Source organism: Mytilus californianus, unplaced genomic scaffold (assembly GCF_021869535.1).
Source record: "Mytilus californianus isolate M0D057914Y unplaced genomic scaffold, xbMytCali1.0.p SCAF_1, whole genome shotgun sequence".
Lineage (NCBI taxonomy): Eukaryota > Metazoa > Mollusca > Bivalvia > Mytilida > Mytilidae > Mytilus > Mytilus californianus.
The window spans coordinates 125,305,282-125,324,094 of record NW_026262581.1 but is presented as its reverse complement, the minus strand read 5'-3'; the positions used below and the strand labels follow the sequence as shown (position 1 = coordinate 125,324,094).

The window sequence follows — 18,813 nt, the reverse complement described above, 5'->3', positions numbered from 1 at the left end:
TTAATTTTTATTAATATATGCTCTTTTGGGAGATAGTTGAACTTTGTCATTTTTGGAGTATATACTTGCATAAGAGGTGCATAGCGTTTCCTGATAACTCCTCCTACAGTGAACCATAGACCTATGTGCTCCCATGCTCAACTTTTTGTATTTTGAAATAACACTTTGCATCTGCGGAGGCATCATTTGTGTCTCCCAGACACAATAATATCTCAAAGAAAGTCCTACAGTTACTTCAGAGTGGAGTGCTGGGGCATCACTTTGTCTAGTTTTTTATTCAATCAGAAAGATTTGCATCAAAAATGTTTTTTTAAAAGTTACAAGGTAAATAGTAGATACTTTCAATTAAAAATAAATAGAAATAAACTGATTATTCCCAACCTGTTTTTTACATGAATGAGATATTTTTGTTGGTGTACTTGATGCATAATTTTTTGTTGAATACTAAACTTAAACTGGATAAATTTGTTTTTTTTAAATATATAAAATCTCTAAATATTTTTCATATTTTTGCAGAAATTCCCAAATTCCTTAAAAGCCCACAGGATGTACAAGTGGAACTTGGAACGACAGCTCAGTTAGAATGCCATGCTACAGGACCACCAAACCTAGTCATATCATGGCAAAAAGATGGCATTAGCAATTTTCCTGCCATTCAGCAGAAACGATGGCATGTTGAACCAGCTCAGTCTGTTACATTTATAAGTGAAGTGAAGACAATTGATGAGGGAGTTTACAGTTGTATAGCAACAAACCAAAATGGTACAGTAACAGCTAATGCTACTGTTTCAATAGTTGGTGAGTAACTTGTGTTATAAATAAACAATCCCCAATTTATTTGGTAGACAAATATGGGTGTTAAAATCAATTTTAAAAAGGAGCTTTTATCATGTGTCAAAAGGCTTATATTTTAACTGTAGATCTGGCCATTATAGGAATTCTCCTGTATGTAAATACTGATTAATGAGACAGCAATCAAACAATATGAGTCGGAATAAAAGAGACATCTAAGGTTAAAAATATAGTTCTTTATTCTCAAAAAGAGAATGACTATCTTGTTTAAATGTTGAAAGATTATACCAAAGTCATGAAAGACTGAGAAAAACAGTACAACAGTCACAGCATAGTTCAAAGAAGACCAACGTTTGTTTTATACCAGACAGTCATTGAGTGAATGCAGTGTTTTCTTTATAAAAAATGCTTACTTTCAGCTATTTAGTATTATTAAAACTACTTCAGACAATAATAGTGGTAAATATGATGGTTTTATTTGAAAAGTGACATTGGTCATATATTTTTTCTATGGGAATTGAAATTATGGCGACAGTGTGTTTCTTTAGAAAAAAAGTAAGGTAAGGTATGTACTTTGTCCTTAAATCTATGCTTTAGACAAACAAAATGAATCGGTTCTTGCCTTTTTAAATAAACAATCTTAAATTGCAGTTTGAAGATTGAATTCTTGATTGTTTTAAGCTGAAAATTAAATACCGTAGATAATTATAGGACATAAGATATTCACAAGGAATCCATCATGTTTCCCACACTGACTGATTTGTCAGTAAGAATTTCGGTCCTATTTTTTATTTTGACCTTGATCAATAAAATTTAACCTTTAACTTAGCACCTGTGTCTAATTGTTTTACAGCTTTATACAATCAATCTAAAATCCATCTAAAAAATACATAAAACAAATTCTTATCAAATCTGTGATGATCAGCATTTAAAAGACAAAAAAGTCAATAGTGATCAACAAAGCTTTATCTTATTTTGTATTCATACGAGTTCAATCGAACGATTAACTCTTTTATGTTTGATTTTTATAAATCTTAGATAAACTTTATAGATTTTAGTCATTTGTAAACAACATCATTGACTAAAAAGGGATAAAAAAGAATTGGATATTGTTTAAAATCACAGTGAAACTTTCTATAATCAGTCAGTTGAAAATTGATCTGAAAAGACGTACCCAGTGATATTTAGGACTTCACTGATTTTGTATGAAGCTTGGATCATATCAGATACATGTTGGTCTTCAATGTTCTGTTTACAGAAGTGATTTACTTAGTTTTCCCACACTTTCTTTGCTGAATGATACATGTTTTTGGGTGCAGATTAAGAATGTCATCTACCTGATTCATTTAAGTTTCTAAGAAATTTTAAAGTTAAAGATAATAAAGTTAAATCACACAACAAAATTTTGAATTCAGACTAACTTTTAATAATAAGTGCATTTTGTACATCTTGAAGTGCATTAAACTAAATTACACACAACACTTGGGTGTTAGCTGAGAAATTAATTGTTAATTGACCTATGTGCCGAGAGAGGTCCTGTTAAACAATGGCACATAAATAATAATACTCCATGGGAGAGACAGTTAGATATGTATATAAGTCATACTAAATGTCATTACAATCGTTACATATTTATAAAATAGTTTGAATTATTGTATTCACCAAAAATATGGTGTTACAAAGCTTTAATTTAAATATCTTATTCAAATTTTATGTTAAATTGAACAACATTTCGGACTTTGAATTGCCACAATGCCTAATGAGATCTTGAGAAACACAGATTGAAATTTAAGTATTTTTGATGATCGATGTTAAAATCTAGTTTTTTCAGGACTTAAATGGTGGTAGATTACATTTATGTATAAATTTTGATAACAGAGCCATTTATATCCTTTTCAAAGTATGGTTAAAAAGGACTTCCCAGTGGTAAATGTTAGTAATAAAATAAATACAAATCTGAGTATTATATTTCCTATGTTAATTTATTTACGACAATTTCTAAAGATAAATCTATTCGAGGTGAGGTTAATGAAGTGCTAGGAAAAGAGTTAATCATGTGGTTGTATCAGTTAAACAGGCATGCAACAGATGAAAAAAACTTTAAAATTTCATCCAAATAATTGAATAAATATCAGAATTTTAAAATAAAAATATCTTGAACCAGTCCATTATTCAGTATGGTCATCTGAGGTTCTGTAAACTTTTTGACAATTTTCCTTAAAAGGCATGCTGTTCCAGAATCCAGAGTTATGGGACTTTAATCATTGGAAATAAGCATTTTTTTCTCTTGTCACACACTTACTCAAGGAAGCCTGGAGAAATTTACTTCACAAACTTTTACTAAATTATTATTAAAAGAGTCTAAAATTTAGGGTCTATATACTTTTTAACAATTTTCATTTTATTTTTGCATATAGAATATATAAATGATTGCTTGATGACAATATTTCTGTTCTGTTTGGGCACTTTTAAGACAAGATGTTGGTATTTTTTTCATGCATTTCATTTCCATGACTTCTAGTGTCATATGTACTTATTGAAGATTATATTTGTGCATACTGAAATTGATAGCAAATGCCAGTTAGTGTGAACGTTTGTACCACCAAAAAAAATACTACAGAAAATTTATATACCAGTATTAATCTGTGCATGAAGTTCTCCATGATCTTTAAAATTTTGGGATTTGATCATTTTAAAGTAGAAGTAGATTTAGAAAGAAAAAGTTCACCATTCTGAGTAGGTGTCATGAGTTTTTATGGTTGATTTTCATCTCTGTGGAGTTACAGAAGATATGTCAAGTTTAACTGTTTGTGTTTTGTTGAGATTTCAATAAATTATAATAAAATATTGTATCATAAAACCATTTACATCCATAAATTATAGAATTTACACACACAATTTATTTGTTTTTGGTTGAACATTATGTAAAACACTCCTGTTTTCAAAGTTAGAATAGGTAGCATAAAGGAGGACCTATGTTCTCTGATCAGCTTAAAGTTTGTAAGACCATTCCCCGCTGTCATTCTCAATAAAACTTCTGTCAATGGCAAACATTAAATAATCTTTAATAGCGGAAGAATTCTACGATAAAACTTTTCTTGTGTGAATATGTGCCATATTAGGGAAGAGTGTTTTACCATATTTAGCTGCCCATTACTATAGAAATTTTGTCAATTGTAGTCAGGTCGTCCCATATTTGTGTAACAGTATGGTTAACATGTTCTCGCCACAATAGAGAATCCTCAATATATTCAATAACAAAGGTTATTTCAAGTTATATTCAAATCAATTTGATTTTATCAGGAAATTCTCCGTCTTTTTCTCTCTTTGAAATAAGGGAAAAAATAGTTTAATTTAAAGTAGAATGAAATGCATATAAAATTCTTGCACAAATCGAAAAATCATTCAAAAGAAATATAAGCTAAAAATTCCTGAATTAATTTCAACTACTCTAACTGGTAATTATTTATGGAATGTTAATGTTAAAAGATATTTTATTATTTCCCTAAAAGCAACATTATTAAATCATATTGTAGGACATATTTATACCTGTTGTAGCATTCTGTAAAGTGGCTTTTGTAAAATTAATTTTGTATATTTTTAAAACAAATGTTTGCTAAATTGTAAAAAGTGTTGTTAATTTGTAGGCCTTTGTCAAGAGTTTTGGAGTTCATTGGATAATATTACTTTAAATGCCAAAATGAAAAAACTTTCAACAATTTATTTCAATTTTTTATTTGCCTTAAATTTTGTCCTTGGCCCTGAACAAAGCTTTCACATGAAAGATCTACCAGTAGTTGTTTTTCAATTTCGTTTTTAGTAGTTGCCTTTGTGCATTATTTCACAGATTCTGAACACTTGTTTTATATCATATGGAAGTGTTCATTTGTTAGATATTTTATTGTTATAATAATATTTTTCAGTTGTGTTTGTCCAAAAAATAGTCTTTGTTCAAACTGTTTATCCACAATTGAGAAGTCTGCCCAACCTCTTTGGTGATTCACAAAATCTACACCTACGGAAACCTCTAATAATTAATAGTATCTATGACAGATACTTTTTCATCATTAACAATTTCACAGTCAGTTTCTCTACTGGACACTTACACAGACAAAGGCCAGGGATAATTAATAGATCATTACTGACCAGTGGTCACTCTACACTGGACAGTGGGGGTCCTCTGATAAGGATGTGTATTACCACTATTTATCATGTACTTATGTTCATAGAACATCAATAAAAGGTTATAAATCCATGCTTAAACAATTAGTTAAACAGCTGAATATACTGTATATCAACACTTCTATCAGAAAATATTGGTCTGGATGGGGGATTAATGGTATTGTTTGACAGTCATTGTTTTAGGGTGGTCTGATAATGATTTGTGGCAGGGAATGTTGTAAAATAAAGTATGGCTTAGGGGAATGATATCAGATCAGTGCCACATATTGTCACTGATCATAGAATGGTATTTAGATATTAAAGGTAGACATTTATTTCCAATAACAGGAAAAATCATAACAATGATAAGAAACATTTATTTGCCTCTATGGAACAAAGATTGACCAAACATCATTGATACCAGGTGTCTGTATTCACAAAACCTAGCTTATTTCTAAGTATTTGTTTGTCCATTTAGGAATTTGGTGAGGATGCGGTAGATCATATATGTATAGTAGGTAATATTTGTTGAATTTATTCACAAATCATTTTCATAAGGTAAAGATCCTTGTCTGTTGAAACGTAAACCTCAGGATAACTTTCAGGGTTTTTTCCTGCCAAGTTGCTGTCTTATGAACAAATCTATTGTATATCTATTTTTATATTCCTATTCCTTGCTATGAAATAAGAATCTGTACTGTATTAGATTGTAATTACTAAATAGATGATATATACATATAGTTGATTGGTGTATATAAGATTTCATTTGTTCATCATGTCTGCTTTGTGTAAATATTCAATTAAGCTCTCCTGCAATATAGCCTTTTGGGTAAAGGTGAACTAAAGCATCAATCAATCAATAACAAAATTATGCCAATCAATCATTATATTGGTTTGAATGTGTCAATCAATTATTTTATTGGTTTGAATGTGTCAATCAATCATTTTATTGGTTTGAACAAGTCAATGAACCATTTCTCTCTGTTTGCACTCTTAGTGCATTGGTTATGGCTGTTTTTGATAATTGATTGCAACAATATAAAAACATATGCACAAAATTTAGAGTGTTAATTTTTACATCTAACATTTAGGATCCCCTTCTCTTTATATGTTTTACCTTAAAGGATACAAGAATGAATATATATTGTTATTGGCCATTATAATGTTAAGAATTATAAAGATAAATTGAATATCATTTATATAAAGTGTTGATAGGTATCAGATATTAGCCATCATTTTCCCACCATCAAAAAAAGGTCAGTTAAAAATGAGTATCACATTCTCAAACCTGGCCAACATTTGACTTTAGCGACCTCAGACATATATATATAGAAATAAAGACCTGATAAGGCGATATAGAAAAATCTTGTATAAATATTTTGAAACTAAACAAATCAGTCATTTTAAGATTTTGGTAGCTCTTTATCCAAAAATATTGACATAGGTAGATATTGTAAGAAGAAAGCTATAGACCAATTATTATTATTTCATTACATTTATTACTATGTACATTGGCCTAACTCCAGAACTCGTATAATATGAATTCCTTCTATAAACACTATCGTATTAGGATAAATCTGCCAATAGGTTCAACGTAACTGTTTTAATGCACGAGTAGATTTCTTTAAAGATTTCTTAATTTTAATAGGATAGGAATGTTAAATACGTCAGATGATCATAGACAACCAAATATAGGAACAAAAGATTTAAGATTTTAAAATCGATCAATTGTGGTATTCAATAAAGCAAATAGTTTGTGATTGGTAATCGTATAGTGATACTGTAAATAACTTTGTACTCTCTAACCCTCTGTTTATTTTAAATGTGAGAACAAAAATGTTTATATATTATATAGATAATTGATTTCTTTTTAAATAGTTTTGATAACAGTTAGAACATTTTTATTCCTGCTCCTGTTTAAATGTACATTAAAACATTCATTGCATGGTTTTCTTGCTATAGAAAATATAAGAAAGACAAACACTCTTATATCCAATGAATTTGTCTAGCTATTAAATTAGAGATTGAAGATACAATAACAGAAAAATGTTATCTAGCTTACTTTTTACATTTTAGTTGACAGAGATTTTTTGATTAACTGTTTATAATTTTCATTAAGACCTTGAAATAATGCAGATTTGAGTTTTGCAATGATTTCATCTGGCCATCTATAGGTTTTTGAGCAGCAGTGTAAGGCCAAAGAAAAACACCTAAATATATAATTGAAAACTTCATCTTTAGTGTTTGAGATTATCCTGAGAGTCTAAGATGTTATTATTCCCTTCAGCCCTGTCATTAAATTCAAGATAATCCAAAGAAAATTTTAACTTTACTACTGTAAATTCACAAAATTTTGCTTGCCTTTATTATTGCGATTAACATCGCCAAACTTTCTACATTTACAATATTTGATTCTTTGGCGATTCAAGGCAACTATAACTTGCATATATATTCATAATTGATTTGACATTATATTCCTTTCCAAAGTGTGCTTCAAACATTTCATAAACAATAAGAATAAGAATATTTATTATTCCAATCAAGGGCCCTTAATGGACAGCATGACATGTACACAATATGATGATTATCCCTGCTTTTATTTTGGGAAACTCACCTTCAAAATTTTTGCTGAACTAATTAAACACTGAATTTATTTAACCTTTAAAACTTTGAATTTAGGACAATACTTGCATTATCAGGTATATTTCAATTAATTTATGGTGGCAAATGATATGAAAAGGTTGAAGGTTAAAAGTGGATAATCCATTTGGTATATATACTCTGAAATTTGATCTTTTATGCTAGAGAACATTTAACCTATAATGGTATATAAATATGTAGAGGCATGCAGTACAGACAAATCGTCTCTTTAAAAAGATCATCCATCTTGTAAAACTGCACTAAAATGATGGAGTGTGGCAATTTTATCTTTGTTTATTGTAAAATATAAATGTTGTTAAAAATGACAGAAAATGATAAATTTGCTCAAATTTTCTTTTTGTTGAAATTAAATATGCATGCTTTAGACAACAGAAAAAAAGGTAAATGATGAATTTATTCAAATTTTCCTTTATATTTCATGTAAATAAATGTGTATGTTATCTACATTGATGACATGATGAGATGACAGTAAAGAATTTATCGAAACAAAATATTTCTTTTATTACTTTTTAAAAATTCCTTTCAAAAAAAATTGTCAGATATTATAAAATATTCTACCTAGGGCATTGTAACATCATGAAACACTGATTCTGTAATTATTGCCCTGTTCTTAGTAGAAATTAATTTCTAAAAATTTTAAAAAGAAGTTTTGGTGAACCCTTATGCTGTACAAGCAACACAATGCTATTTAGAATTAGCTGTTTGCTTAAAGGCTATTGGAAATTTCTAGAGGGAAAACTATCTAGCTGAAAGAAAAACCCACAAATATAATGATTGTTTTGCAGTCACATAGTGTATTTGTATATAATGAAAAAGGTTTAAATTCCATTACATCCAGAAACTTGCAATTAGAAAGTCTACAATTTTATTATGACAATGTGGATTATTTTGTCCTATTTATTGACCTTATGAACATTTGATACAATGATACTTAGAAAAATACAAAGTTTATGACAGTATTGACATTTTAAGCTTCCATTATTGCCAGGGTTATATTCTGTTTCTCTCCTTTCTGCTCATGCTCCCAGCACCATCAGCTGAGGGTTAGTATTGAATGTTTATCATCTCTCTGCTAATGCTCCCAGTATCACATGTTAAGGGTTATATAACTGCTCATGCTCTTTGTATCACCAGCTAAGTTATATATATAGAGCATGTCTTTTACCAACTAACGTAATTAATTAACAAAATCGAGCTTTGAGTGGATTAAATATGTTAATGAGTAAGGCTTGGCTATATATGATTTGTAACATTAATGGGCTATGACACATGTCAAAGGTTAAATGCTGACCAATAAAACTTGACTGTACTTTTCAATATATGTCAATCAAATAGTGGGGTGATACTATATTTGATTTTCAGAAAATTAACACATGCAGCAGATGACAATTGGATTTGTATTTCAGATACAGAGGTACATTTAAATGAATTCAGACTAGATAGCCATTTATGTGTTATTGAATAGTTTTGTCTCCCCGAAAATTCTTGGGGAGGGGGGGGGGGGGGGGGGGGGGGGGTAGATGCAAAATTTTATTCGATGTTTATGTGCCTTCAAACCCGAAAGGATGTGTAGTTTCAAAGGAGTTTAAACGTTGTGATAAGAAGGAAAAATTTTCCAATACTAATATATGAAAGTAATTAATACTATTTTTCCATTTCCAACATCTGTAAAATGATCGGTTAATTGATTGGAATGGTTGTTGATGGCGAGTAAGTTCCAAGGGCAAATATTTGAAGCATGATCGATGCACGGAGATAGACCTTTATGAAATGGAGAAAATTACTAAACATCCAGTGACATATATTTCCATACAACCGCAAAAAAATTTGTGTTCCTATATTGCTTATGTTGTTGTCGTCCGAAGACATTTTGTTTCCGGACAATAACTTTAGTTTAAGTGTATGGATCTCTATGAAATTTAAGCAAAAGGTTCAATACCACAAAAGGAAGGTTGGGATTGTTTTTGGGGGTGATGGTCCCAACCGTTCAGGAATAAGGGGCCAAAACAAGCATTTTTCTAGTTTTCAGACAATATGTTGTGTTTAAGTGTGTGGATGTCTCTTAAATTGTACCACATTTTACAAAAGAAAATTTCTTCAAAAAATTTTTTTTTTGTAGGAGGGGGGAGAGGGGGGGGGGGGGGGGGGGGGTCAACAAGATTTAAGAAATTATCAATTTTTCAAAAGAAAAATTTGGGGTCACAATTTATTTTGCTAATTCTTTGTATATAGTCTGAAAACAGATTTACTATGTATTGCACAACAGCACAGTGAGCAGCAAGAAATCTTCAATTGAATATAAATTCAAATCATTATAACCAATTTCAAGTTCTTTGACTACATTTATTCTGTGTCAGAAACCTGTCAAATATTTAATTACAATCCAAATTCAGACCTGTATCAAGCTTGAATATAATTTGTGTCCATTTTTGCCCCAACTGTTCAGTGGTCGTATCCAGCTGTGCTCGGCGAAGCACATTTATTTTAGAATATTATTAATTTCGACACGATAAAAACAGAAATCCAACCAAAATAACAGTAGGAAAGTCATTTCTACTACATTCTGTTTTATTCTTTCATTATTTACTTCTCGAAGGAGGCGAAGCCAGACTGTGCATTAACAACTTCCTAGATGGAAGTTAGAGCACTGGTTTAAGCTCCTCCCATTCTTTGCTATTTCAACGAGATGTGGTCAACGGGGGATTGGAGAGTGCAAAAACTAAAAAATCATTCAGTTAACGCACTCCTCTAAAAATAACCGAAGTTAAAAGGAAATGATGAATTTATAAGGAAAAATTACCATTCATGTTACAAAGGTTATTATCTGTTTATGCCCTCTCTGTTCATGCCCAATGAAGCACAAACTAAGGGTTATGATCTGTTTCTCTCCTCTCTGCTCCCGCTATGGTAATGATTTATTATCCTGCTCTCTGCTCAGGCTCCCAGTATCACCAGCTGCAGGCTATCATCTGTTTCTCTTTCCTCTCTACTTATGCTCCCATCATCACCAGCTGCAGGCTATCATCTGTTTCTCTCCTCTCTACTCTTGCTCCTAGTATCACCAACTGCAGGTTATGATCTTTCCTCTCTGCTCATACTCCTAGTATCACCAGCTGCAGGTTATGACCTTTCCTCTCTACTCATGCTCCTAGTATCACCAGCTGCAGGTTATGATCTTTCCTCTCTGCTCATGCTCCTAGTATCACCAGCTGCAGGTTATGATCTTTCCTCTCTGCTCATGCTCCTAGTATCACCAGCTGCAGGTTATGATCTTTCCTCTCTGCTCATGCTCCTAGTATCACCAGCTGCAGGTTATGATCTTTCCTCTCTAATCATGTTCCCTGAGCATCACAAGCTGCAGGTTATGATCTTTTTCTCTCCTCTCTACTCATGCTCCCAGTATCACAAGCTGCAGGGTATGATCTTTTTCTCTCCTCTCTGCTCATCCTAGTATCACAAGTTACAGGTTATGTTCTTTTTCTCTCTTCTCTGCTCATTCCAGTATCACCAGCTGCAGGTTATGATCTTTCCTCTCTAATCATGTTCCCTGAGCATCACAAGCTGCAGATTATGATCTTTTTCTCTCCTCTCTACTCATGCTCCCAGTATCACAAGCTGCAGGGTATGATCTTTTTCTCTCCTCTCTGCTCATCCTAGTATCACAAGTTACAGGTTATGATCTTTTTCTCTCTTCTCTGCTCATTCCAATATCACCAGCTGCAGGTTATGATCCGTTTCTCTTTTCTCTGCTCATTCCAATATCACCAGCTGCAGGTTATGATCTGTTTCTCTTTTCTCTGCTCATTCCAATATCACCAGCTGCAGGTTATGATCTGTTTATAACCCTTTGCTGATGCTCCTGGTATCACTAGTTAAGGGTTATTATATGTTTCTCTTCTCTCTGCTCATGCTCCCAGAAGCACAAACTTAGTGTTATGATCTTTTTCTCTCCTCTCGTGCTGTCAGCATCACAAGCTGATGATTTTGATCTTTTTCTCTCCTCTCTACCAATGTTATACTCTTAGAATAATCAGCTATAAGTTATGAACTGTCTCCCACCTTCCCCTTTCTGCTCATGCTCTCAGCATCACAAGCTATGGGTTTTTATCTTTTTTTCTCCTCTTTACCAATGTTATACTCTAAGAATAATCAGCTATTGGTTATGATCTGTTTCTTGCCTCTGCTCATGCTCAACACATTCTCAGCTAGAGGTTATAATTCTGTTTCTCTTCTCTCTTTTCATTCTAACAGCACCACCAGCTAAAGGTTTATGATCTGTTTCTGCACTCTCTGCTCATACCCCCATCATCACCAGCTAAGGGTTATGACCTGTTACTCCTCTATCTTATCCTGCTCCTAGCATCATCAGTCAATAGTTATGCCTTGCATTTCTCTCCTCTAATACTGCCATCATCACTAGGTGAGGGTTATTGTATGTGTATCCCCTATCTACTCATACTGCCATCATCACTAGGTGAGGATTATTGTATGTGTATCCCCTATCTACTCATACTGCCATCATCACTAGGTGAGGATTATTGTGTGTGTATCCCCTATCTACTCATACTGCCATCATCACTAGGTGACGGTTATTGTATGTGTATCCCCTATCTACTCATACTGCCATCATCACTAGGTGAGGATTATTGTATGTGTATCCCCTATCTACTCATACTGCCATCATCACTAGGTAAGGGTTATTGTATGTGTATACCCTATCTACTCATACTGCCATCATCACTAGGTGACGGTTATTGTATGTGTATCCCCTATCTACTCATACTGCCATCATCACTAGGTAAGGGTTATCGTATGTGTATCCCCTATCTACTCATACTGCCATCATCACCAGGTAAGGATTATCGTATGTGTATCCCCTATCTACTCATACTGCCATCATCTATAGGTGAGGGTTATTGTATGTGTATCCCCTATCTACTCATACTGCTATCATCACTAGGTAAGGGTTATTGTATGTGTATCCCCTATCTACTCATACTGCCATCATCACCAGGTGAGGATTATTGTATGTGTATCCCCTATCTACTCATACTGCCATCATCTATAGGTGAGGGTTATTGTATGTGTATCCCCTATCTACTCATACTGCTATCATCACTAGGTAAGGGTTATCGTATGTGTATCCCCTATCTACTCATACTGCCATCATCACTAGGTAAGGGTTATTGTATGTGTATCCCCTATCTACTCATACTGCCATCATCACTAGGTGAGGATTATTGTATGTGTATCCCTTATCTACTCATACTGCCATCATCTATAGGTGAGGGTTATTGTATGTGTATCCCTATCTACGCATACTGCCATCATCACTAGGTGAGGATTATTGTATATATCCCCTATCTACTCATACTGCCATCATCACTAGGTGAGGGTTATTCACTTATTGTATGTGTATCCCCTATCTACTCATACTGCCATCATCACCAGGTGAGGGTTATTGTATGTGTATCCCCTATCTACTCATACTGCCATCATCACTAGGTGAGGATTATTGTATGTGTATCCCCCATCTACTCATACTGCCATCATCACTAGGTAAGGGTTATTGTATGTGTATCCCCTATCTACTCATACTGCCATCATCACTAGGTGAGGATTATTGTATATATCCCCTATCTACTCATACTGCCATCATCACTAGGTGAGGATTATTGTATGTGTATCCCCTATCTACTCATACTTCCATCATCACTAGGTGAGGATTATTGTATGTGTATCCCCCATCTACTCATACTGCCATCATCACTAGGTAAGGGTTATTGTATGTGTATCCCCTATCTACTCATACTGCCATCATCACTAGGTGAGGATTATTGTATATATCCCCTATCTACTCATACTGCCATCATCACTAGGTGAGGATTATTGTATGTGTATCCCCTATCTACTCATACTGCTATCATCACTAGGTGAGGATTATTGTATATATATCCCCTATCTACTCATACTGCCATCATCACTAGGTGAGGGTTATTGTATGTGTATCCCTTATCTACTCATACTGCCATCATCACTAGGTGAGGGTTATTGTATGTGTATCCCCTATCTACTCATACTGCCATCATCACTAGGTAAGGGTTATTGTATGTGTATCCCCTATCTACTCATACTGCCATCATCACTAGGTGAGGATTATTGTATGTGTATCCCCTATCTACTCATACTGCTATCATCACTAGGTGAGGGTTATTGTTAGACTTGCTACAATTCCCTTTCTTTTATTTCTTTCTTACTAATTTATATGTTTACTGTTAACTTCCAGTATACTGATTGCCCTTGGAGAAAGCCTTCCTCTGCAGATGTCAGTATAATGGTAATCTCCTAGTTATAGCAGTAAAATTGTTAAAGGGGCAAAATTAAAAAAAAATAATAAGGAAGGGACATGTAGCAAGTCTAGGTTATTGTATGTGTATCCCCTATCTACTCATACTTCCATCATCACTAGGTGAGGATTATTGTATATATATCCGCTATCTACTCATACTGCCATCATCACTAGGTAAGGGTTATTGTATGTGTATCCCCTAACTACTCATACTGCTATCATCACTAGGTAAGGGTTATTGTATGTGTATCCCCTATCTACTCATACTGCCATCATCACTAGGTGAGGGTTATTGTATGTGTATCCCCTATCTACTCGTACTGCTATCATCACTAGGTAAGGGTTATTGTATGTGTATTCCCTATCTACTCATACTGCCATCATCACCAGGTGAGGATTATTGTATGTGTATCCCCTACTGATACTCCCATCATCACCAGTTTAAGGTCCTAGCTCCAATAGGTAAGGGTTTTGATCTGTTTCTGTTCTTTCTATTGATGCTCTCAGCATCATCAGATAAGGGTAATGATCTGTTTCCCTTTCTTCCTGCTCAACCTCCAAAAATCACCAATTGAGGGTAATGGTCTGTACATCACTCTCTGCTCATGCTTCCAGCATCACTATCAAAGAGAATTCTATATTTATATGTATGCCAACCTGTCTGCAGCAGCAGCAGCAACAATTTATAAAACTTATTTTCAGTATATGATAATGAACAATCAACATGCTTGTACACTTTCTTAGGAGTTATAGGTCAACTGTTGCAAGATGTATTTGTACCTCTAAGAAAGGTCACCTGACTGACCCTGACCTCATTTTCACTGTTCAGTGATCAATATTTAGTTTTTGTACTTATGTTAATTTTTCAGAGACTACGAGAAATAGGTCAGTTATATTTAGTAATTCTTAAGTGTACTGTCTGTCTGTCTGACATGGATTACCTGACTTGACCCTGTTTTCATAAATTATATAAACTGTTAAGCCAACAGGAGCAGGTACAGAGTGGAAAATCATAGTCTTCAAATGTAATTGAATGCAATGTCATTCCAACTCTATGAAGATAAGCCATTGTCCACAGATTATTTTAACTTTACCTGATTTAGATGAGTAATTGTATTTTTGTGTTGATGCATAGAAGATGAAATATTTAACATTCCAGTCATATGTATGAATTACCTGTATCTTTGATAGAAGTATCCTTTTTTATTGTCATTTCTCATCAAATTTCATCTTTTGAACAAATGAAGTCAATTTTGAGTGAAGAAAACCCACTGATTAATGGATGTATTATAATTAAAAGTTAAAAATACAAAAATATAAGAGTAAGATAAATTTTCACCTGTCTATACCTGTTTATTTATGACTTGATGGTATGTAAAACACCCACTATCATGCCTTAACGACCTACCTGTATGGTCCTTTGATCTTTACATTAACACCTGTGTAACAAGTATTTGTTGCTTGTCATAAAACTGATGATAAAATTGTTGAATATGAAATATTTAAAAATTCTTTCAAGGATTATGGTTGGTAATCTATGTATTAAATGTGTATGGTAGATGACACTAACTATATGTACATTTTTAAGTGGTTAATTTTCACTTGAAATTAAAAATTCGTAAACATGTAAAGCAGAATGGGTGGTGATGCTTTTACCAGAGACATGTTACATGTCTGCTTTTACTTACTATATAAATCATTGCTTTTACTATGTAGGTAAACAATTAAAAAATTGTGGCAAAAAAAGAGGTCTCAAACATATGACAGGATTCATTATAACAAGAAGATAAGATAATACAGCTTTACCTTTTGAAGTTGTTTGTTTTTGTCATCTCAGAAATTAGTTATTCTACTTGTCCATTCTTGTTCCGAACTCTTGTCAATTATACAAAATTGTGTATTTTAAATGATTAACTTTAATCTGATTGATTGAGTGTTGTGTGTTTAATGTATTAACTATGTATTGGTTTAATTGGATTAATTATACACAAGTTATTTTATCAAAATGTTTTTAAAAAAATCTGAAAAAAACGTTTAAATTTGATGTATTCCTGGCCTTGTGGTCATACAAATTGTTGAGCAGGATTATCGTACTCAGGCTCAGAAATTAACCAATCAAAATACTGGATTTGGTGTTTTGAGTACAAATTTTGTACTCTGAGTAATGAGTAATTTTTTATGATCAAGATTCCTGATTTTCATATCTTTACTATTTCCTTGGGTTCTTTTCTGTTATATTTGTGTTGATACAAGTTATAGATTAACATGTACAATTATGGCCTGAATCTGACAACTTGTCAAAGAACAAATGGTACAGATGTCTTATAATGTTAGTTGTGTTTCCTTGTATGTATGTGCCGATCCACAAGTAAAAATATCAAAAGTATATAAATAGACATGTAGACCAAAAATAAGCCTATAAAACATTGAACTTTGACAGCTTGTATAACCCTCCAATTAATCATCATGTTGTTAACTAGCACAGTCTTTAAAAATTAGGTCAAAAGAGAGAAAATAGAATTATAAAATCATTTAATAAATTTCATATTTGTATTTCAGACAACAGAAAGTTTGAATGTTCCAACTGGAAAAATGAAGTCATTCCATCAGGCCAAGAATTTGCCATTTACAAGAACGAAACCTGTCAGGTTTGCTTGTGTAATGATGGATCCCCAAAGAATTGTAGAAAGATTACTTGTCCTTCTAAATGTTCAGACCTTGAAGATGACAGTTTGTGCTGTTCAAAATGTTCTAAAATACTTAACAGTAAAGCTGAGGAGGTTTCTGCAAGTCTATCAGAGGTATTTAACATCACATCAGATCAGTCTGACAAACAGTCTTCTAGTCCACCAGCCATACCAGGTAAAAGTACACCAGGTCAATCAGAACCAGCTAGTCTACCTCAGTTACCACAAATATCTCAAAGTACATCTGACCAACCAGACAAATCAGATACAGAACAGAAACCAGGAAAGACTGGGTTACAAAATGATGCTATTAACAATAATCCTCTAGCAGACAATATTGACACTAAAACAATCAAACAGTTTGACCATACAACTAACCATGTCGATATGGTTAAAGGGGATGTCATGTCCAATCAGAATTCTGTGGAAGATCAACATGCTAAGATAACCACACTAGAGTTGATCGGCAACAAAAGTTCTGTTGAAGTTGGGGATGATTTGGATGTTAAGTCTGCTGGCAATGAAAGTTCTGTTGGAGTTAGAGAACATTTGGATGATAAATCTAGAGGTAATGAAAGTTCTGTTGGAGTTAGAGAACATTTGGATGATAAATCTAGAGGTAATGCAAGTTCTGTTGAAGTTATTGAACATTTGAATGTCAAGTCTATAGGCAACGAAAGTTCTGTTGAAGAAAAAGGACATTTAAATGAAAGTATACAACAGAATTTGTGGAATCAAAGTTCTGGTGATGAGGAAGATAGAAATGTAACAGAGGATATAGTAACATTAGAGTTAACAACAACAAAACCAATCACTGGTAAGATAAATAGAGCTGGTTTAATAGAATTGATCAAATTTCCTGCAACATTGAAGTCAATAGTTTTCATGATTAGCAAATTTTCTAAATTGTTTAAAAAGAAAGTAAAAATATTTCACCTTCAATACAAAAAGTATTGTAATATAGTTGTAAAGAAATGGAGCCATTGTAAACAACAGCGTTTGCCCTCATTTAAAAAAAAAATTAAATCATTGATGAAGGTCAAGATGAAATATTTTATGTATGGACCAAACAAATCCTTAAAAGACTATATCCCTTCCCCAACATTGCCAAATCTAATATCTTACTTTAATATCAAACTCCAACATCAAGACTCTGGCAAGAAGCAGTAATAGTGCATATTCCAACAAAAAATTATACTTACACAATGTTTTGCTTCTGTCTCCAACAGTAATGAATGACTGCAATCATAGTGCAGTATCAGTTGTATACAGATAAAGAATGTAATAATGATTTTTAAAACTACAAATAAAAGACCATTTGGAGTTAAAATAATAGTTATTATCTTTAAAGTTTATGATATGCTATTTTTTGGTGTTTTAACAAAGATTGTAGGCAGATTTTATCAAAATAACTGATGATAAAAGAAAACTGTAACACTGTGAAAAAATGGGAGACTACTCAGGTCTACAAATAAGATTTGTTAGCTTATCTCCACAATTTTACAATATAAAAACAAATAATTTTTAGATTAATGTTTATGAAATTTATTATATATCATGGATCAATTGTTATTTACATGTATGTATGCAAGAAGATATTTTAAAAGAGACTTTTAACAAACCTATAAAAAACAACATTATACTTATGAAGCTCCATCACTACTCATTTGACTTTAAAAGATACTAAATTATTATCAATTAACAACTTGATCTAATAAAAAATTACAAGACACCGTTTTACTAAGTATCTGTTCATTCCTTAACATTGTTGACTTGCTGCACCTTTTACTTATTGTATCAGCTAGCAAAACAATATCAGTTTGGTTTAACATGCAAGTAACAAGTGCAATTTTGTAAAATTTGAATCAGTAACTACAAAGAGAGAATGGCACCACTTACAGTCAAAGCATAGTAGAATATTATAGTACATGTTGTATAATTTCATATAATACAACTATTCACCAAAGTCTCCATGTCACCATAATAGAAAAACAAAGGATATGGGGTATCCATCCATGACACAAAATCAGTACATGCACAGAAAAAAACACACAAAAAGCAAAGTTTAGATGTTTACCAATAAAAAATGATCTACAACTAAGATAAACTATTAAAAAAAAATCTCCTTTTTAAGGATTTAATCAACAACAATAAACCAAAAAC

At 32.6% G+C, this 18,813-nt stretch overlaps 1 protein-coding gene and 2 long non-coding RNA genes across 3 annotated transcripts in view; 2 read left to right on the top strand and 1 right to left on the bottom strand.

The window, feature by feature from the left end:
- Nucleotides 1–18,813, bottom strand: part of LOC127733052 (uncharacterized) — a 146,181-nt gene that overhangs the window by 52,218 nt on the left and 75,150 nt on the right. The window lies entirely within an intron of this gene.
- LOC127732900 (muscle, skeletal receptor tyrosine protein kinase-like) overlaps nucleotides 1–18,813 on the top strand; it is a 56,885-nt gene that overhangs the window by 6,850 nt on the left and 31,222 nt on the right. Inside the window, exons 2-3 of the mRNA XM_052242110.1 lie at nucleotides 517–798; nucleotides 16,523–17,467. Of these exons, the coding sequence (XP_052098070.1) occupies nucleotides 517–798; nucleotides 16,523–17,467 (1,227 nt within the window). The remainder of the gene's footprint in view (nucleotides 1–516; nucleotides 799–16,522; nucleotides 17,468–18,813) is intronic.
- Nucleotides 12,428–12,730, top strand: LOC127733067 (uncharacterized). The gene is made up of 3 exons (XR_007996694.1): nucleotides 12,428–12,466; nucleotides 12,575–12,628; nucleotides 12,683–12,730. It is a non-coding gene; the product is annotated as an uncharacterized LOC127733067 (long non-coding RNA).